The 23,362-nt window shown below is 39.3% G+C and overlaps 1 protein-coding gene across 4 annotated transcripts in view; it reads right to left on the bottom strand.

Moving 5' to 3' along the window:
* The window catches only part of RASA1 (RAS p21 protein activator 1), a 127,787-nt gene extending 108,815 nt beyond the window's left edge, over nt 1–18,972 (bottom strand). The window contains exon 1 of one of the 4 annotated variants that reach the window (XR_010318864.1): nt 17,833–18,972. Coding sequence is in view for 1 of the 4 variants with exons in the window: in XM_064273867.1 (XP_064129937.1) it covers nt 17,833–18,350 (518 nt within the window). In the remaining 3 variants the exon portion in view is untranslated. The other 3 variants (XR_010318863.1, XR_010318865.1, XM_064273867.1) reach the window with 3 other exon arrangements.
* Between the last annotated feature and the right edge of the window lie 4,390 nt (nt 18,973–23,362).

Raw genomic sequence — 23,362 nt, 5'->3', positions numbered from 1 at the left:
AACTATTATATTTCAACTTTACTCCCACTGTACTCCCTCACAGGCCCTCTGCACTAGGCAAATAATACCATCTCCACAAAAATTAATACTAATTTACTAAAAAGTACTACTTCTCCACAACACTGTGAGACTTTGTACGATTTCTGATAGTATATTGTTAAACGTTAATTATCACTTTAAACAGAAAAAACAAAAAACCAAACCCATTCCTGTCAAGTCAATTCTGACTACAGTACCAAAACAAAAATACCAGGTATTTTCTACTTGTGTTATTATTTCAAAACTGGTTTCCAAAGTTCATAAAAGAGGATAATATTCAAAAAGTCTAATATTAACTAGAGGATGCAGTCTCCTATGAGAGATCTGTGTTCCCTTCTTCCCTGATTCTGTGAAGAATTAATCAAATTTATGTACTGGCTAAAAGCACATAGAAAAAAAACCACATAGTTAACCCCTCTTTAACTAGCAATAACAAATGTAGAGAATTTTTACAGGACTCATAAGAATTACTGAAATCTAACAGATTTTATTCCTTATACCACCAGCAATGAGCGCCGCTATACCCCATAAGTAGTAGTAAGTATAGCAGTAATTCCACACTTTAAATACATTTTACATTTTCTTAGTGATTGGGAATTCCCTCTAAATACTTAGACAACCACCCTAAAACGTGACTGATGTTTAAGCTCACTACAAGTAAATATACATATATACATATACACTTATATACATAGATATAAATACATATGTATAACCCACACACCAACTATGTAGAAGTTATCTCACACATTATCTCATTTCAGTGACTGCTGGTCCATCACATATACCAATAAATGAGAAAGAAATTTGCCTTCACTTTCTAGTGCTGCTGTAACACAAATGCACAAATGCAAATTGTAACAAATACACTTGTAGCACATATACAAGTGGCTTTAAAAACAGACATTTATTTTCTCACAGCTCTGAAGGCTAAAGGGTAAAATCAGGGTCTCAGCCATGTCAATTTCTTCTGTGAGCCTCTCTCTTACTTTTTGGTGTCTGCCAACGTTCCTTGGCATTCTTTCACTTGTATATGATCCTCATATGTAATCTGTATTCTGTGTGTGTGTGTGTGTGTGTGTGTGTGTATCTCTGTGTCTCATCTGCTCCTTTTATAACCCAGAAGTGATTAGATTTAGAGCCCACCCTACTCTAGTATGGTCTAATTTTTAAAATCCTATTTCCAAATAGGATTAAATCCACAGGTGTCAGCATAAGGATTCCAACATTTATTTTGGCGGACACCATTTAATTCATAACAGACACTAACACTGATTTGGTTTTAAAAAAACACTTTCTCTTGAAAGGAAAAAAAAACCTGTAAAAAAGGACTATGATTGCTTCCCGTTCAAATTTATTTATTCAAATATCCATAAGCTCTTTCCTCTACTGCCTGAGATAATTTTTTCAAAATACATATATGCATTTAGACATATTCAAATATCTATAAACATAAATTGAAGTACTTAAAATAAACACAATCTGAATACCCAAAGAGGGGCTGATAATATACTGACTATTCTAACTGAATGAATTTCATTCTCTCAAGAACATTTTTTTTCTCAAGTGATAATGGGGAGAAAAAAACAGAATGAGAGGGAATTTCCCAAAGTGATTAAAAGTATAGGTTAGGGGGTCAAAAAGCCCGGTCCTGAAACATTTGATAGCTCTGTAATCTGGTAAAGTTTATCTAAAACTCTCTATGCTACAATTTCCTCATATGTAAAAAGTTATTAGTGAACGTTAATTATCATACTTGAGGAACAAAATAAAAAGTACAGCTGGAATGCTCCTTAGAAGCGAGGATGGTGAGATCACGTACTTTGGGCATGTTATCAGGAGGGACCAGTCCCTAGATAAGGACACCATGCTTGGTAAAGCAGAGGGTGAGCGAAATAGAGAAAGACTCTCAATGAGATGGACTGACACAGTGGCTACAACAATGGGCTCAAGCACAACAAAGACTGTGAAGAGGGCACAGGACCAGGACGTGTTTCGTTCTGTTGTGCATGGGGCTGCTCTGAGTTCGAACCAACTCAACAGCATCTGACAACAACAACATACATACATGTACTTCCTTTCAGATTTATATGTTGTTGTTGCTGGGTGCTGTGGAGTCAATTCTGACTCATAGTGAGTCCATGTGACAGAGTAGAACCGTCCCATAGGGTTTTGTTGCCTGTAATCGTTATTGAAGTAGATATTTGGGTCTTTCTCTTACAGAACCACTGGGTGAGTTTGAACCACCAACCTTTCAGTTAGCAGCCTAGCACTTAAGCATGTAATATCCCAAAAATTTAAGTTTTCTTTGGCAGTAAAATTAAGAATGGTTTTTCGTGTATGTTTTCCAATAGTTTCTTTTTTTTTTTTAATGGTGAACATACATTTTTTTTTAATATTAATTATGCTTAAGAGGAAAGGGCAATTTTAAATTATAAAAGTCAAAATGTCCAAGATGCAATTAAAAAAAAAAAAATTACCCATCTTACCAAGAATCAGGAAAACCACAACTTGAATGAGAAAAAGACAATTCAGCAGATACCAATACTAACATCAATCAGATGTTGGAAGTATCTGATAAAGGATTTTAAAGCAGGCATCATACAAATACATCAAAACTCAATCACAAATTCTCTTGAAACAAATGAAAATATAGTAAATCTCTGCAAAGAGATAGAAGTTACTTTAAAAAAAAAAAAAAGAAAATTGTTGAACTGAAAGCTAAAATAACCAAAATTAAATCTTACTGGATGGACTCAATACAGATAGCAGAGGATAGAATCAGAGAACTTGAGAAAAGAATTTATCCAATATGAACAACAGAGAGAAAACTAACTGAAAAGAAAATAACAGTGTCTCTAAGACCCATGGGATAATAACAAAAGATCTAACTCCACATTATCAGAGTTCTATAAAAAGAAGAGAAAGAAGATGGGAGTTGAAAAAAAAGAAAGGCTGAAAGCTTCCAAATTTGGAAAAGGACATTTAAGAAGTGAGGATAAACTCACAAAAATTACACTTTCACATATTATCATTAAACTTCTGAAAATAAAGATAAAGAAAAAATCTGGAAAGCAACCACAGAGAAAGGAAGCATTACCTATAGAAAACCAATTCAAATGGCAGCTGATTTTACATTTGAAACCACAAAAGTCAGAAGGAAGTGGTACAAAATTTTTCAAGTGCTGAAAGAAAAGAGCTGTCAACCATGAATTCTATATGTGGTGAAACTATCTTACAGGAATGAAGGTGAAATAAAGACATTCACAGGCCAAAGAAAACTAAAAGAATTTGTCATTATAGCAGACCTACCCTTAAAGAATGGCTAAGAACGTTCTTTAAACAGAAAACAAATGATCTAAAAAAAAAAGGAATCTTGGAAAATCAGGAAGAACAAAAGAACAATGGAAAAGGCAAAAATATGGGCAAATACAATAGACTATCCTTCTATTCAAGAGATTTTAAAATCATAGTTAATGGTTAAAACAAAAATTATAATACCACCTGATATGCTGTTCATAGTACGTAGAAGAAATATTCAAAACAATGGTATTTACAAAGTAGGAAAAGTTACTGTGTTGTCAGAGGCCATGGAGTCAACTCCAACTCATGGCTACCCCATGTGTACAGAGTAGAACTACTCCATAGGGTTTTCAAGGCTGTGACCTTTCAGAAGCAGATCAACAAGCCTGTCTTCCAAGGAGCCTCCGGGTGGCTTCGAACTGCCTTCTGGCTAGTGGTCTAGCACTTAACCTTTTGCTCCACTCAGGGATTCCTCAGGAGAAATACTGAAGACGATGGTATTTACAAAGTAGGGACTGTAAAGCCACAGAAATGGAAGTAAATTTTCCACACTTCATTCAAATTGGTAAAACATGGACACAAATAGACTATGTTAAGTTATGCATGTATGTTTTAGTACCTAAAACAAACACTGAGAAAATGCCACAAAGTGCTATCTTCAGAAACACTATAAATCAGGGTGAAAGCCTAAAAAAACTTCAAGTAATCCATAGCAAGGCAAGAAAAGCGCAACAGAAAAATGAGTATCAGAGAGAATAAAACAATAAAATAGGATACTGACAGACTTAAGCCCTAATACATCAATAACTGCCACAAATGTAAGTGGTTTAAACACATCAATTAAAGTCAAAGATGTGGCGCAGGAGGCAAACAATATCACAACCCAACTATACCGATCATATGCTGTCTATAATAAATTCACTTAAAATACTACATGTACAAAGTAAAAGGATGGAATAAGATATGCTATAAAAAAAAATTACAAACCTTAAAAAAAAAAAGGGGGGGGAGTACAGCTATTGGTCTCTACTTGTCTGGAGCAAAAAAGAAAGAAGGAAATCAAAGACTCTACAGGACTAACAGCCCACATGAACCACAGCCTCATCTATCCTGAAACCAGAAGAACTATAGGGTGCCCAGCTACCACTACCAACAATTCTGACCAGGGATACAACAGATAGAACCCTTGAGACTGTCACCCTGAGACACCTGTTAAACAAGGGCTCGAACCGGTTCAGTCTGGTTCAAATCTCTGCAAATTTGCATTTCTAACAAGCTTCCAGGCAATGCTAGTGCCGCTGGCTCAGGACCAATTCTGAGAACCACTAGTTGAGTAGTGGTTCTCAAAATGTATTATATGTAAGAATCACCTGGGTATCTTGTTAAACTGTAGATTTAGATTTAGTGTATCTGGGGTGGAACTTGTTAGAAATGCAAATTCTCAGCAGGGGTTCAAACCAGAACAAACTAGTTCAAAGCCCTGCTCTAAACCTGGAACTGAAACCAATCTTGGAGGTCACCTTTCCATTAAATAACAGAAAAACTCATAAAATGAACAATATCACCTGTGAGTGCTATGTTCTTAAAAAAAAAACAATGAAATCAACTATCTGAGGCCAAATGGTCAACACTGCCCTAAAGCAAAGTTGAGAAGGTAAGGGGGGGAAAAAGGAGGCAGGGTAGGGAGGCTACATAAATGGAAATGGAACAACTAAAATGAAAATGAGAATGCTGACACATTGTGAAAAAATATAACCAATGTCACTGAACAATATGCACAGATATTATTAAATGGAAACTTAATTTGCTGTGTAATCTTTCACCAAAAACACAATTAAAAAAAGAAAAAAGGCAAGAGTGTCTATGTTAATATTGGTCAACGTAGGCTTCAGAGCAAAGACAATACTAGAGACAAAATAGGCACATTAAAGAATGATAAAAGAATCAATCCACCAGGAATACAAAACAGTGCTAAATGTATATGCACCAAGCAATAAACCAAACCAAATCCACTGCCGTTGAGTAGAATCTGACTCATGGCGACCCCACGTGTTACAAAATAGAGCTACTCCATAGGGTTTTTTTAATTACAATCTTTACAGAAGCAGCTCGCCAAGCCTTTCTTCTATGGGCTGCTGAGTAGGTTCAAACTACCTTTAGGTGAGTAGTCAAGCACAAACCATTTATGCCACTCATAAACCTTAACCATAATCAAACAATAGAGCTTCAAAATAAATGAAGCAAAAAATGAGAGATGAAAGGAGAAACAGGCAAAGCCACAATTACAGTTGGGAACTTCAAGATCTCTCTATCGGAGACTACAGAAATACTAAACAGAAAATTAACAAAGATAGAACAGCTCTGAACATAACCAACCAACAGAATCTAACTGACATATACAGAACATTCCACCAAACAACAGAATACACGTTTTTTCAAATTCCCACAAAACATTCTACAAGACTGACCATATCCTGAGCACAAAACAAACATATTTAAAACAAATGAAATCATACATTGTATGTTCCCTGACCATAGACTCTAACTACAAATCAATTAACAGAAAGACAACTAGTAAGACTCCAAACACTTCGAAATTAAACTACACACTTCTCAACAATCCATGGGTTAAAGACTCAAAGCAAATTTAAAAATATACAGACAGAACCAAATGAAAATTAAAATAAGACATATCAAAAGACGTAGGACACAGCTAAAGCATGGTAAAAGGAAAATGTATAGGAAAGGTCTCAAACCAACAATCTTGAATTCCTACCTCAATAAACTAGAAACATAAGAACAAAATAAACCCATTGCAAGCAGATGGGGGAAATGATAAAACTAAGAGGAGAAGTTAATGAAACTGAAAACAGGAATACAGAAAAATCAATGTAACGAAAAGCTGGTTCTTTGAAAAAAATTAATAAACTGTTAAATCTCTAGCCAGAGTGACAAAGAAAAAGGAAATAAGATACAAATAAGCAGTATCAGGAATAAAATGGTATATTCACACTACATAATCTTACAAGTTTTTTAATTTGGGTTTCCACTTGTTCACTGATTAATATACAGAAGTGTGACTGACTTTTGTATGTTGTTCCTATACACTGTGATCTTGCTAAATTCGTCTTTTAGGAGTTAAGAGAATAAGGGAATAATACAAATAAGTTTATGCCCATAAATTCAACAACTTAGAAGAAATGAACCAATTCCTTAAATACCACATTACTACCAAAACTCAACCAAGATAAAATAGATAATATGAAGTCCCACAACCTTTAAAAATTGAACTCATAATTAAAAAGGAAATTCCAGGCCCATATGGTTTCACTAGGGAATTCTACCAAATACTTGAAGTAATAAATACCAATACCTCACAAACTCTCCCAATAAATAAAAAAGAAAATAGTACTTCCCAACTCATTATGAGGTCAATATTACCAAATACCAAAACCAGGCAAGGCTATCAGAAGAAAACTTAGAGACCAGTATCTCTCATGAACTTAGGCAAAAAAAAAAAAAAAAAAAAAAAACCTCAACATAATACTAGCAACCTGAATTCACTAATGTTTAAAAAGAATCATACGCCATAATCAAGTGGGATTTATTCCAAGGCTGGCTCAACAATCAAAAATCAATGTAATTCACCATATCAAAGGCTACAGAGAAAAACTCATATGATCACATGAATTGACACAGAAAAAACATGTGGTTAAATTCAACATTCATTCCCAGTAAAATCTCTCAGAAACTAGGGAGAGAAGTAATCTACCTCAAATTGATCTTAAAAAAAAAAAAAAAAAAGGCGTACATTTAGCATCATATTTAATGATGAAACACTGAATGCTTTCTACCTAAGATCAAGGAAAGGATGTCTGCTCTCACCATTCTTATTCATCACAGTACTGGATGTTCCAGCTACTGCAATAAGATTTGAAAAATAAAGCAAACAGATGTAAGAAAACTGCACCTATGTGCAGTTTTTTTGTCTACGTAGAAAATCCCAAGGAATCTATAAAATAATCCCTAGAACTAAAAGGGGAACTGAGGAAGGTCACAGGATACAAGATCAACATACAAAAATTAACCACATTTCAATACATTAACAGTGAATACATGGAACCCAAATTTAAAACACATCACCATTTACAAAATCATTCCAGAGACGATAAAAACTAAAGTATAAATCTAACAAAAGATGTACAAGATCTATATACGGACAAGATTACAAAATGCTGATCAGAGAAATCAAAGGCCTAAATAAATGGAAACACGTATTACGTCAATAAAACAGAAACTCAGTGCCGTCAATATACGACATCAACTCTCTCCAAATTGATCTATAGGTTTAATGTAATTCCTAAGAAAATCCCAGCGAAGTTTTTGTAGACATGAACAAGCTTGTTCTAAAATTTACATGCAAAGGCTAAGCCTAAGAAATGGTTTTCAACATTATTAGTCATTAGGGAAATACAAATTAAAACCACAAAAAGATATACACATCAATCAGGGAGTCCTGGCAGGACAAAGATTAAACACTCAGCTGCTAACTGAAAGGTCAGCAGTTCGAACCCACCCAGCGGCTCCATGGGAGAAAAGACCTGGCAATCTGCTCCTGTAAAGATTACAGCCTAGGAAACCCTACAGGGCAGTTCTCACATGGGGTCACTAGGAGTCAAAATTGACTCTACAGCACCTAATAACACCACCACATCTATCAGAATGGGTAAATAAAAATGATACCACCACAAAATGCTGGCAAAGATACAGAGAAATACAGGGTAATTGATACATTACTGGTGGGAACATAAAAGGACACAACTACTCTGGAAAACAGATTCACAGTTTCTTATAAAACTGAACACACATCTACCATAAGACCCAGCAATTGCACTCTTGGGCATTCATCCAAGAGAAATGAAAACATACATTCACACAAAAACATATACACAAATGTTCATAGCCGTTTTCCATAATAGTCAAAACTTGAAATAACCCACTTGTCCTCCAATGGGTGAGCAGTTAAACTGTGGTACATCCATACCACTGACTACTACTCAGCAATGAAAAGAACATACTATTGTTCTAGGCAAACAACTTGGATGAATCTCAAAGGAATTATGCTGAGGGACATATAATAATCCCAAAAGGTTTTATACTGCCTGATTCCACTTATATAACCATCTTGAAATGAGAAAATGGAGAACAGATTAGTGGTTGCCAGCCATTATGGGTGGGAAAAGGGAGGGAGGTAAGTTTGACTATAAAAAGGCAGCACAAGGGATTCTGGTGGTGATGAAGCTGTTCTTTATCTTTACCATGGTGATGAGTACACGAATCTACATGAGACAAAACTGCACAGAAACAAACACACAACACAGACATACACACACATAAAAGTGTATGTAATTTGGTGAACTCTGAGTGAGATAGGTAGATTGTATCAACGCCAATTTCCTGGATGTGATACTGTACTACAGTTATGAAGAGATGTTACCACTGAGGGAAAATAAGTGAAGGGTACATGGGATCTCTCTGCATTATTTTTTTACAACTGCATGTGAGTGTGCAGATATCTCAAAAGAGGAGATGCAAGTTACTGACTCCTCTCAAAATAAAGTTTTATTTAAAAATTAGAGATAGATCAATATTTACACATAGGCATAGACAGAGGAAGGATATGGTTCTATCATGTGTCTTAAATGTGAACCCAGTCTAGTCTGAAGTATATTAAATTTGTGTGACTGCACCACAAAGATGTCTTAAAAGAGGGGGATCTTTAAGTCTTAGCTTGAGACAACTATATTACAGAAAGGGAAAGTAACACTGAATGTTACAGCCATGAATACAGAATGAATATAGAAATTTGGCTAAAGTAATGTCTCGCCCGTAGGATTTTTCCAAGGCTACCACGATTATGTGTATGATTTTTTTATACTATTTAATAATCAGACATGCATTCACATATTATAAGTCAGAATCCACTCAACAGACACAGGTTTGGCTTTTTGGTTTCCATCTTTCAGGAGCCCTGATGGTACAGTGGTTAAAACGTTCTGCTTCTAAACAAAAGGTCAGCAGTTCTAACCTTCTAGCTGCTCTGCAGGAGAAAGATGTGGCAGTCTGCTTCCATAAAGACTGTAGCCTTAGAAACTCTACGGGGGAAGTTCTACTCTCTTCTATAGGGTCACCATGAGTCAGAATTGACTCAATGGTGACAGGTTTGGGTTTGGTTTTGTTTTGCATCTTTCAACAGGGGTATAGCCAAAAAAAAAAAAGATAGAAGTTACTGATTCATGAAGAAAGGAGGTAAAACAAAGTTTTTCTTTCCTACAGTGAAAGATACGGATCTAAAAAATGAAGACACTATTTCTCAAGTAGATGTTCATTTAAACTGCTCCAAAATCATCCAAGCCATTTTTAAAGATGCTGGGTTACCCAGTGACTGGCCAGCCCTGAAGTATATGAAATCTGTGTGGGTGCACATATGCCTCTGTATTACACAGACTGGGAGGGTGCAAGTCAAAGGAAAAGCATAGTATTTGCATTAGAATTGTAGTTCTATCACTCAGTTTTCTCCATACAAATGAAGATATCAATTCTCACTGTATAGCTGTGAGAACTAAATGAGACAATCTATGTAAAGTACCTGGCATAGGATAAATGACTAGTAAATACTGAGACTGCCTTCCCTGTCCTCCCCCAAAAAACTAATTATAAATATTGACGTTGTTTTTGTTGCTAGTTACCACTGAGTCAATTTCAGTTCATGGCAATCCCAGTGTGCAGAGTAGAACTGATCTACAGGGTTTTCAAGGCTGTGAACTTTCAGAAGCAGATCACCAAGCCTATCTTCCAAGGCACCTCTGGGTGGGTTCAAATCACCAATCTTTTGGCTAATAGTGGAGCACTTAACTGTTTGTGCCACCTAGGGAAGTCTAAACATATCTGAAAAATTATGAGAGCTAGGTTCTTTCCCACTTCTACCACAACCTAGTTATGTAACCTTAAGCAAGCCACTCTAAGTCTGCTTCTGCATCTGGGCAATGAGAGGGTTCCCTCAATCACTAAAATTTTATATATCTATGCATATCATTCTCCTAACTATAATATCTAACCCCAATACAACAAAAGCTAATTAAAGTTCTCTCGAAAACCGGAGATGTCTTTTATATTTCTTTCTGTCCCCCATGATGTCCACTGTTTTATTCAGTGAATTAGGTAATCACAGTCTAAAATCGTATCTCAAATTCTGTTGAGATGTGATCAAAAATTAAAAAAAAAACCCTGCAGTCGAGCCAATTCCAACTCATAGCAACCCTACACAGCAGAGCAGAAGTGACCCAGAGTTTCAAGGAGCACCTGTTGGATTCGAACTGCCGATCTTTGGTTAGCAGCCTTAACACTTAACCACTACATCAACAAGGCTTCCTGAGACATGATCAGGCATATGAAAAAGTACCAATAAGCTGCATCTAATAACAAAAGCAACATCTATTGTGGGGATAGTTGAATTGTATAATAAAAGACAACTTACCATGTTGGGCCTAAATGAAGAAAGAGCTTGTATCTGACTTTCTCCCATCCCACCTCTCAACTACTTATTTTCTAGTATTACCTGGTATTACATGTAAATGAATAATACATGTGGTACACTGTTACTTTGGTACCCCCCAATAGTCATGCCCTTGTATAGTTCCCTCCCATGCTAAATCTGGGTTTCGCCATTGGGACATTAGCAAGCGTGATAAACAAGGAAGCTTGGTTAAGTGCTGACTACACTGGGGCCCATCCTCCTAGAACAATAACTCATGGAACCCAAATGCCATGCTGTGAAGAAGGCCAAACTAGTCACATGGGGAGGCTACATGAAGAGAGAGATGCCCAGCTATCCACTAGCTGTTCCAGCCATCCCAGCTAATGAGACTTATCAGTTAAGAAGCCACCTTGCGTATACAGTAACAGACAACACATGGAACAGTTCCCATTAAGCCCTGCTCAGATTGCAGAATCATGAGCAAATACATGATTGTTATTGTTTCAGCAACTAAGTTTTGGAGTGCTTTATTATGTAGCAATAGTTAACTAAAACAAAAGATGTAAAGCAATCAGAACAGTTCTTGTCATATAGTTAGCAACGAAGAAATGTCAACAGTTAATACTGTTCTTGTTCTTAAATATTATAATTTTTTTCCCTGCAGGTACTGTTTCAGTTATTCCTGAGGGCAGGTTTCATTCTGCTCATTTTCCTCAGAACCAGTAAAGAGGTAAGAGTAAGGCAACCAGAAGGCCTACTCCTGTTTTCCCTTTCTTCTTCCTAATTTACAGCTGTTCTTCTTTTTCTTGTTGTTTTTATCAGTGTTTGCCTGGCTTCCACACAGTAAGCTAATCATTGCTCCAGGCAAATTTTAGCCTTTGGGGATGCTCTATATCTCAGTAGCTACAGGCACCCCTTCAAAGCTGTCGGTAAATAAGAGTTCATAAGGAAAAACTCTTCACTAAGAGCCAAAAGTTAATATTCATTTAACTCTTAATTCTTCACCTTATAATCAGGCAAAGGGCCTCAAAGACCTCTTGTTCAGAAAATACATTTAAATAGGAGAGAAAAAATTCCTGCTACTCCTCCTCAGGAAACCCTGGTGGCATAGAGGTTAAGAGCTATGGTTGCTAACCAAAAGGTCAGCAGTTCGAATCCACCAGGTGCTCCTTGGAAACCCTAGGGGGCAGTTCTACCTTGTCCTACAGGGTCACTATCAGTTGGAATCGACTGGATAGCAACGGGTTTGGGTTTTTTTGGTTTACTCTTCCTCAAGACTTAACTGATCCTAATTACATAAGCTTCTCATTCTTTGAACCCCCATAATGCTTTGTTCACACTTTATTCACGATATTTATCTTAATGCAGCCTGCATTAAAGAAGCCCTGGTGGCACAATGGTTAAAACACTCAGCTGCTAACCACAAGGCTGGTGGTTGGAACCCACCAGTGGCTCCACAGAAGAAAAGCCCTGGCAATGTGCTCCTGTTAAAACTTACAACCTAGAAAACCCTATGGGGCACTTCTACCCTGCTCTATAGGGTAGCTATGAGTCGGAATGGATTTCACTGCACACAACAGCCTGCATTATAGTAACTGGTTAACTTAACTTCCTGCTAGATCTAAAACTCCCCAGGAAGGAGGACTCATTGAGAAAAGGGGCATCTTACTCATTGTACCCCTTGAAGCACCTACTATAATGCTCTACATCTTGTATAATAGAGTAATAACATCTGCATCCTGGTCAGCAACCACTCTGTCCATAACTAATCTCTGCAATTCTCATCGCCATTTTAATTAAGAAACAATGACTCACCCAGTTATACTACAATCAGTGACAAAGTTAATGAACTCTACAGGTCCTAACATTAACCACTGGCAATTACTGACTTAATTAAGAAAGATTTTATTTTCATAGAGACAGTTAAGATGATTTTTAAAGGAAAAGGTACTATTATTATTTCTTATTTTCTTTTTCTTAAAGTTTCAGGCATGAGAATCCTGCATATCAGGTCCAGGTTAAAACCTAGCTAAGTGCCAGGCAAGTAGTATCAATGGCAAAGCCACTGAAGAGTTCAGAATCCCCTATAAAATGGGCAACCACTACTCAGCTTGAACCACCACTGCCAAGCAGGAACGTCTAGCAGGTATACCCAAATCCTGTGATTTTTCAAGAGATGCTAGAAATCCACAATTCTAAATGTGATAATCTCCCTGTTTTCAAATGGTGGCAACTAATTACTAAATATTCCAAATACAGTAAAAGGAGGCAATATATATCTGTGGGCTAGATTCAGCCCAAAGCCTGCCTATTACTGCAGGCTCACTGTCAAAAATCTCTCTATATAATTGAAGGTGAACGAGGGGAACAATGCCTCTTTACCACCATTCCTCATCCCTAGGGAAGAGAGAAAATAATGAGAACCACGAAAAGCAACTCCATAAAATTACAGGGCGTAGCAGTTACAAACTCCTTTATTTAACCTTTTCTCTCTCTTGAAAAAGAAATTTGTTAGCAGTTTTAGATACAGAATGCTCTCACAGCAGAAAAAAACATGGGAGAAATTTTTTTTTTTTTCCTCAAAATCTGCAAAAAGGAAAACATTCAAGTAAATATAATACAGTAGCTAAAACTGCACAAACTTTTCTGGCCTTAAACTAACGAAAATGCTCAATAATAAACATAAGACTAATCACTCACGATGCACACAGAGAAACAAGATACAAAACACCGATGGCATTAAAATATTTGGTCTATCTATACACTGTGCCTTGATCCTCTTGTTACTAACGGCACAAAACCAGCTGGATACAAACTGGACTCCAAGACTAGGGAACTCTAGTCTAACAAACCACTTGTAGACTCAAACCAGTGACCTGAGCCTCCGTAATACCCTATTAAACTAAGGTGACCACTCACTAGTAATTTAGTCCAAGACCATTTCTTCAATACTATTAGAAAAGATGTGGCATTACACACCACGTCATTAAGACTTTTATAGTATTTCCTTGGAAACTCTATGGGGCAGTTCTACCCTGTCCTATAGGGTCACTATGAGTCGGAATCGACTCGATGGCACTAGGTTTTTGGTTGGGTAGTATTTAAAAATAGGAATCTATTAAAAAAAAAAAAAAAACTTGAATTCTACCTCTAAAAATTGCTTAACCTACTCCTGGAAGACCTTAAGAAGTTAAAGTTTTGAATACATATAAAATCATGGTAGACATGCATTTAGAGTGCAAAACATTCTCTAAAATAGCTATTAATAAAAGAATTCTTATAGTAAAAAAATTAGTGGGCAATTCAATGATAATAAAACTATACTCTTGTTATTTTGGAGGACTATTTGTAAACCCTGGTGGCACAGTGGTTAAGAGTTCGGCTGCTAACCAAAAGGTGGGCAGTCTGTATCTACCAGGCGTTCCTTGGAAATCCTATAAGGCAGTTCTACTCTGTCCTATAGGGTCCCTATGAGTCAGAATTGACCTGATGGCAATGGGTTACTTGTTGAACACTTACTATGTGCCACGCATTGTGCTAAATACTTTCAAGGTTCTCATTAATCTTCAAAACAATCATACGAGAGAAGTACCATAATTATCCCCCATTTTACGGATGAGAAAACTGACCTTTTTAAAGTCACATGCTAATAAGTGGCAGACTCAGGGTTCCAACGCAAACCTTGACTAATTTCAGAATTTGCAGGCTTAACCACTACACTGTATTGCCTCCAGTGAATTTCAGCTGATAGCTAAGATTAAAAAAAAAAAAGAGGGAAATTTGTACTTCTTAATGGCAAATTTTAAAAAAATACTAGAAATGGAGGATATCTTTGAGAATATGAAAAAATGTCATATATACAGTTATACAAATATTATTTTATTCTAAATACATAATGATGAAAATCTCATACAATGGATTTCTCACAATTTTTCCTAAGTACTCATTCATGCTTATTAAAAATAATTTAGAACTACAATGGCCTAAATATGCCTACTTCAATTAAGTTGCAGAATAGGCATAAAGCTAGATTTCTTTGGTATGAAAAGTTACATGGTTTATTACAACCACAGTCTTGAGCACATACTAGGTACTTAATACTTAACTGATTTTTTTCAAAAAGGCCTGATGATGTGCAAGTAGTGCTGTAAGACCAGAATTTTTTTTTATGACTTAAAACACAAATTTATTATTTGACAGTTTTGGAGGTCAAAAGTCCACAACAGGCATCACTGGGCTAAAACAAAGGTGTCAGTAGGGCTGCATTCGTTTCTGGAGATTGTAGAGGAAAATCTATTTTATTGCCTTTTACTTGGCTATGGGCCTCCATTTTCAAGTAAGCAATGATTGGTTGAGAATTTCCCACATCACATCACTCTGACACTGACTCTTTTGTCCCCATTTCCATCTTTTAAGAATTCTTGTGATTACACTGGATAATTAAGGATAATCTTCCTATTTTAAGGTCGTCTGATTAGCAATCTTAATCCACCTGCAACTTTAATTCCCTCTTAGACTGTGGCAAAATACACTCACAGGTTTCAAGGATTTTAGGTTCAGAGCATCTTTCAGGGGCCATTATTCTGCCTACACAGTTGGGGGTCTTTTGAATCTAGAGATTAGTTTGGGGAAAACTGACATTTTAACAATACTGAGTCTTCCAATCCATAAATATGACATATCTCCATATTCATTTAGGTCTTTAATTTCTCTTAGTAATGTTTAGTAGTTTTCAACATAGAGGTCTTGTACCTCATTTGCTTAGATTTATTCCTGGGAATCTTATGTTTTTTGATGCTATTGTAACTAGTATTATCTTTTAAATTTCAGTTTTCTATTGTTTACTGCTTATACAGAAATACAATTGAGTTTTGTATTTTCTTTTTTTCATTGTACTTTAGACAGGTTTACAGAGCAAACTAGCTTCTCATTAAACAATTAATACACGTATTGTTTTGTGACACTGGTTGCCAAACTCACAACATCTCAACACTCTCCCCTTCTAGACCTTGGGTTCCTCATTACCAGCTTTCCTGTCCCCTCCTGCCTTGTCCCTGCCCCTGGGCTGGTGTGCCCACTTAGTCTCATTTTGTTTTACGGTCCAGTCTAACCTTTGGCTGAAGGATGAACCTCAGGAGTGACTTCAGTACTGAATTACAACGGTGTCCGGGAGCCATATTCTCAGGGTTTCTCCAGTCTCTGTCAGACCAGTAAGTCTGGTTTTTTGTTTTGTTTTGTTTTGTTTTGTGAGTTTGAATTTTATCCTACATTGTTCTCCAGCTCTGTTCAGGATCCTCTCTTGTGCTCCCCGTAAGAGCAGTCAGTGGTGGTAGCTGGGCACCATCTAGTTGTACTGGACTCAGTCTGGTGGAGGTTATGGTAGTTGTAGTCTACCAGTTCTTTGGACTAATCTTTCCCTTGCGTCTTTGGTTTTCTTCATTCTCCCTTGCTCCAGATGGGATGAGATCAATCTAGCATCTTAGATGGCCGCTCATAAGCTTTTAAGACCCCAGACGCTACTCACCAAAGTAGAATGTAGTACATTTTCTTTGTAAACTATGTTATGCCAATTGAGCTAGATGTTCCTGGAGATCATGGTCCCCACAGTCCTCAGCCCAGTAATCTGGTCCCTCAGGGTAAAATTGGAATTTTTAATAAAGCCATAACCCCCTCCAAAAATATCTGCAATGCACAGACATAAGCCAGAATAAAATTACACAAAAAAACTGAACTCTATGGAATAGTATAAAAGGAATATTCAACATTCTTATACCGTAACTGGCATAAATAAGACTAATTTACTTTTCCACCTTAAATATCAAAAGATAATGCCTTAAGTCAAAAATAGATTGGTATTACAATATCTCTTGCTAATTTCTTTTTTGGTTTTTTTTTTTTTCTTCTTTCTAAATTCTCTGATGAAGGCTTTTGATTGTCCAGTGACTGTCATCATATGAACCAAATCTTTTTTCCTGGGATAATCATCAAATATTCTGAAATTCTGTCAATTAAACTGATGTGGGGAGTCTACAAAACAAGTTTTGTCAACTATTACCATTTCCCATCTCAACATCTTGGTCTCATCAAGGTCCACCTTTTTAAACACATACCAAAGTCCACTTATGAAAATAACAAAGGGAAGGTACTAACAATAAAAAAAAAAAAATCTGTCATATATATTCTACAGCAAACTGTTAAAATTAATTTTCAAACAGGATATTGTATTGGCCACCAACAAAAAGTGCTGATAAGAAGCACTATTAATTTTGTTTTGCTTCAGTATTGTACTTACAGAATCTCAACTACAAAGGAATTACACTGGTAGTGACATATACTCTATGAAACAAGTTACAGACATCGTTGGAGTATGAAACCCTTAATCACACCTGGAATTCACAGAACTGCTTCCCTAATTCTCTCTGACCGCCTAAAAGATCCAGAGACTTTTCTATATCACTGTGTTTTCAGCAGACAAAAATTGGGATTTGCAGTTCAACAAAAACAAAGCCTTCCGACCAATGCATTCTCGAATGATGTTAACCCAATACTCAAATGCTCGTATTCAAAGCTTCTGGGAACACACACACAGGTTAACATAGTCAATGACTGCCTTGGTAGCTGCAAACTCAGCTGAATCCTGGGACACCACCTCAATTTAGAAGGAGCAGAACCATATCCGGTTCTCAATGAATACATATTTTTCCATGCTTCCCATCTTAAAAACTTTCCATCTTCCCAGAGGAGCAATAAATATACGAAGGCGCCAGGAGATATGATATACCTGTAAGGAAGATGGGTGATTATATTAAATCCCCGCACATGGAGCCTGAAACTTAAAAACTTTTTCCAGAACAAATCACAGGTGAAAGAACACCATACGTTTCCCCACTTTTACTCCCCACTTCTTTCCTGGAGGCCGCTTCCCGGGTCCCTCAACAGCAGTCTTGACTTACTGGTTAGTTGGGGGAGCGGTCAGGGGGATGGCCACCTCTTCTTCCTCATATTCTGGTCCATCCAGAGAGTCACCTTCGTCCACTGTCGCCAGGCTCGCGCCCAAAGTAGGCAGCTGAGGCGGCGGCGGCAGAGGGGGAAATCCGCCGCCTGGCCCTAGGGTCTCAGCAAGCAACGAAGCGGGCCCCTTGGTGAGAGCCATGTCCCCACCAGGGCCGGGGGCAGCTGCACCAGCCACACCAGCGGTAGCACCTCCCCCTGTCAGTCCGGCTCCCCCCAGTGTCCCCACCACAGACCCGGCTCCTAGGAACGCTGGCCCATATGAAGCTCCGCCACTCAGATTCCCGACCACTTCAGCCTCGGTCAGCCCAGGATAAGGGGCGGATGCCACAGGCAGGGCCGCAGGTATCTTCATCCGACACACCGCCGGATAGGCATTCGAGCCTGCCGCCGCGCCGCCGCCTCCTGCCCCGCCGGTCACCGGGCCGCCCTCCTCGCTGCCGGCCTCGGCCGCCATCATGTTGAAGCCCGCTCTACTCTGCCCTGCCCTGCCTGCCCGGGAGCCCCGGGGGCCACCAGGCCCGGGCTCCGAGTCGCCCCACCCAGGCGCGTTCCCCCTTCAGTTCCCCAGGCGGAGGAAACAACAACAAAAGGAGAGAGCCCGACGCCGCCGCGCCCCCTCCTCGGGCCACAGCCCAGGCTCTGGAGCTGCCCGGGTTACGGGAAGCGAAGTGGGCAAAAAATCCTACGCCTGCACAAACGCTGCCCAAACCTTCACTTTACACACCCACACTCACGCACGCACACATGCAGAGAAGCGAAAAACTTCCTGGCTGCACTAAAGAGGAAGGGAAGCAAGGGGGAAGCGGCTGGGGCGGCTTCCACTGCTTCAGCCACTGCTGCCGCCGCCACCACCGCCTCTTCACCACCGGAGTTCCCGCCACCCCCACCAAAGCCACCGCCGGTGTTGCTGCTGGGGCTGGGGCCACTGTGGCCGCTTCATCCTCCACCGGGCTGGAGATGGGAGGGGTGGAGAGAGAATGAAGAAGGGGGGCGGGGTGCTGGGGAAATGAACTGAACTGCTCACAACCTAGAGCTCAGTGAAACCCAAGGAGAGAGAAAGGAAGGCGGGACAGGGGAGGAGGAACGGAGGGAAGGAAGGGCGGAGGAGGAGGGAGAGGGCAGTGTTTGCGCAGGCGCGTTCCCGGCGCGGGGGCGGGGGGAACGGGGCCTGGAGGGAGGAAAAGGAAGAGTCCGGAGGGAAGGAAGCGGCGGGGGCGCGCGGCGCGTGGCCTGGCTCGCTGTCCCGCTCCGTTTAGAGCGCGTGGCGGTACGACCGCTTCTTTGGGTGTCGCCGGAGGCGCGCGCCTGCCTCCCGGGGCTTTGTTTGATGGGCGGGTGGCCTGCGTAAGGGGCCTCGTGCCTACCAGAACGGCGGCGCAAGCCCAACTAACCCGTGGCGGTCCTCTCTGGTTGCAGGAGATAGGGTAAAGGAGGCGAGGCCCCTGAGCGCCTTGAAGACGGGAGAGATGAGAGGGACAAGGAGGCAGTGGAGAGGAAGGAATGAGAAAGGGAAAGGAAGGTGCCACAGAGCCAGTCCCTTACTTCCAGACCCGTGGATAAAACGGCCTTAGCCGGAGGCCCAGATAGCAGCCAGCTGTGGGGGTGGATGAGGGGCTTGTGATGCTGCTGCCAAGACCCAGGCTGTACCGTTAATTTTTTTTTTTTTTTGCATGATATAAATCACAGTACGACTATTACAAACTCAAAAAAAAAAAAAAGACTTTCTGGTACCCAAAAGAAGGAAACAAATAAACAGGACCACGGCACTGGTTTTTTTTTTGGTTTTATATGGGAATAGCGGGAGCTTTGGTAGAAATAAATGTGGTTGTGAAATCAGATGTCTACCAATATATGTTTTGTTTTTTTTAAAACACACAGACACGTACTTTCACCTATGCCACTGCAAGTCTCGTGAGTACTAAGGAAGGGGTGTGGGAAGGAGGAGCCACAGCCGACACCAATCATGCTTTTCTCCTCACACTTGTGCAGAAAACTGCAGGGCATGGTGCATATGTGAGTTGACACAGCACCTTCAATAAGCAAAATGCCAGAGAGACCCTAAAGTATAAAAAAAAAAAAATAGATGTAATTTTAAAAATTATCAATTAACAAATCCCACCCTTAGTATGGCCAAAGAGAGAGGATTTGTTTTGCTTTTTGTACTAGAATGTACGTAAGCTGTGGTATGCATTCATGTATGTGATGGACTCATTTCCATTGTTTGAGATTACACTATTGGTGTACTGGGTTGGATGTTGTTACGTGCTGTCATTTCTGACTCATAGCCACCCTATTTACAACGAAATTGCCTTGTCCTGGGCCATCCTCACAATCGGTGTTTTTGAGGCCATTGCTGCAGCCACTGTATCACTCCATCTCGTTGGGGTTCTTCCTCTTTTTTGCTCACCATCTACCTGGGTTGAGTAGTGTCCCCCCAAAAAATCATGTTCACCCAGAACCTGTGAATGTGCCCATATTTGGAAATAGGGTCTTTGCAGATATAATCAGGATGAGGGTCCACTGCATGTGGGTAGGCCCTAAACCTAATATGACTACTGCCCTTATAAAAAGAGGGAAATGTAGACACAGCCCATGTGACAATGGAGAGAGCCTGGAGTGATGTATCTACAAGCCAAGGAATGCCAAAGATTGCCAAAACCATCAAAAGCTAGGAGAGATAGCATGGCCTGCTGACATTTTTATTTCAGGCTTCTAGCCTCCAGAACTGTGAGTGAATTTCTATTGTGTTAAGCCATCCAGTTTGTGGTACCTTATTATGGCAGCCCTAGAAAACTAATGAGATTGATAACGTACCCATTTAGATTCATATATTGTTCTTGTCTTTTAGATTTGTACTGGATGGATCAACCTTGAATACCATTGAATATTGATTTTTGAGATCAATATTTTTTCTGATAAGGACAATCAAACCAACATAGGAGCAGATTGTAGATGGGGGGCTGTAATAGAGGCCTGGGAAAAAGAGTAAAGATTGCTAAAAGAGGTGACAAGGTACACTCTGTACATTTACTTCAGAAGTTTGCGTAGGCCAGTTTATCAAGTCAGTGATAAACTTGATTAAATAGTAGTTCTGAGAATTCCTAAATCGTTCTACCTCTTACCCAGTGTACCACCTGGGAGAATGAAGATGGACTAGTCAGTCACCAGAACTATAGTTACAGAACTATAGTTGTCAAAGTGACCTCAGACCAGCAATATCCAAGAAACTTGCTAGAAATGCATATTTTCAGACCCCTCTGAATCAGGCCCTCTGAACTGTGGGCCAGAGGGCTCAACAATCTATACTCCTTTAGTGAGTCTCCAAGTACCTGTTTGCTCAATTGAGTTTGAGAACCACTGCACTAGAATATAGTATACTAATCAAGAAACCAAAAAAAAAAAAAACCCATTGCCATTGAGTCAATTCCAACTCAGCAACCCTATAGGGTAGAGTAGAACTGCGCCACACAGTTTCCAAGGAGCACCTAGTGGATTTGAATTGCCGACCTTTTGGTTAGCAGCCGTAGCTTAGCTTATCTAGTTTATGTTTAACTCTTAACCACTACGCCACTAATCAAGAAGGTGTGCAATACCTAAACACATTCTGAAAGAAAGAATGAACAAGAAAGCAGACTCAATGCCATTCATTAAGTGGATGGGTAAGAGCTGTAGGTGTTGGGTTACTAAATTCTATGCTAGCCCAGAAAGAAGGTTAGGAAATGAAAAAGAGCAGAATGAAGTAGTTTATAGTACTTAAGAGAATAATGAAGTACTACCGGTACTTATGGTGGTCCTCTGATAACATTTTTTTCTTTCTTTCTTTTTTTAATTTTAGAACCTCAGAAGAGACCATCGAAGTAACTACTCCAGCTATTGCCTAATGCATAAATTCCAAGTACAGCATCCCCAACAAGTTTTCATATAGCCTTGGCTTGAAGGCCTGCAGTGTGTTAGCATCTTTCTTAGTTATTTAGTACTGCTATAGTAGAAATAACGCAAGTAGGTGGCTTTAACAAACAGAGATTTATTTTCTCAAGTTTGGAAGGCTAACCTGCTGCCATCGAGTCAACTGGAAGACTAGAAGTCTGAAATCAGGGCAACAGCTCTAGGGGAAGACTTTCTCTGCTGGCTTTGGGAGAAGGTCATTATCTCTTCAGCTTCTATTCCTTGGCTTCTTGGTGATCTTTGTGTGGTGTAGCATCTATCTTCCTCCATCTCTCCTTGCTCACTTGTTTAATCTCTTTTTTATCTCAGAACAGATTGACTGAAGACACACTCTACACTAATCAAATCCTTACCAAACCCATTGCCATCGAGTGGATTCTCACTCACAGCAACCCTATAGAATAGAGTAGAGCTGCCCCATAGAATTTCAAAGGCTGTAAATCCTTATGGAAGCAGACTGCCACATCTTTCTCCTGTGGAGCAGCTGATGGGTTACCATTGGGTTAGCAGCCAAATGCTTAACCACTTTGCCACCAGGACTCCTTCCTAGACTAATACTGCCTAATTAACATAAGAAAAGCCATTCCCAAGTGGGATTATAACCACAATTGTAGAGGTTAGGATTTTGGGGGGGACACAATTCAATCCTAAACAGCATCCCACACCTCCAATGCGTTCACTTCAGTCACCACTATCAGTCAGTCAATATAAGGCATTGAACTGGCCAGTTAGCAGGTCTTGGTTACAACTGATCTGTAAGTGCTCACATACCGCCTATATTCAGCCCGAGAGCTTAGGTATAATTTGCAGAATTCCCCTTTTTGAAAATTCTTACACACTTAAAAGCCAATATTTAATGCAGTCTGACACCAATTATATACTGCGTTATGTTGCTTTCTAGTTATTTTTAGGCCCTGGTGGCGTAGTGGAAACCCTGGTGGCGTTGTGGTTAAGTGCTACAGCTGCTAACCAAAGGGCTGGCAGTTCGAATCTGCCAGGTGCTCCTTGGAAACTCTATGGGGCAGTTCTACCCTGTCCTATAGGGTCGCTTTGAGTTGGAATCGACTCGACGGCACTGGGTTTGGTTTATTTATTATTTTTTTTTTGGTGGTGTAGTGGTTTGAGTGTTGGGCTGCTAACCAAAAGGTTGGCAGTTCAAATCTATCAGCCACTCCTTGGAAACCCTGTGGGATGATTCTACTCTGCCCTATAGGGTCGCTATGATTTTGAATCAACTCCACGACAACCTGCTTGGTTTTGGTTTTATTTACAAGACTAGACTGCAAAGGCATTCTATGGTCTATTCTACTGCCTATCCCAGTGCTAGGCATCTTTAAAACATTGCTTTGAAAAGATCTCCACCCTTTTAATAGATACTGGGTTAGCTCAGCTCACATGTTTGGAAATCAATTTCTCAGCTAGTAGGAAGGACCTCCTATGTCTATTCATAAATCAACCTAGTATGGCTATCTTATCTAGCTTATGTTTAACTTTAGAATTAGCATTGTCCTTTTCATCCGAAGA

This window comes from Loxodonta africana, chromosome 2 (genome assembly GCF_030014295.1).
Source record: "Loxodonta africana isolate mLoxAfr1 chromosome 2, mLoxAfr1.hap2, whole genome shotgun sequence".
In the NCBI taxonomy this organism is placed as follows: Eukaryota; Metazoa; Chordata; class Mammalia; order Proboscidea; family Elephantidae; genus Loxodonta; species Loxodonta africana.
Note: the sequence above shows the minus strand (reverse complement) of the source record. Positions and strands in the feature narration are given on the sequence as shown.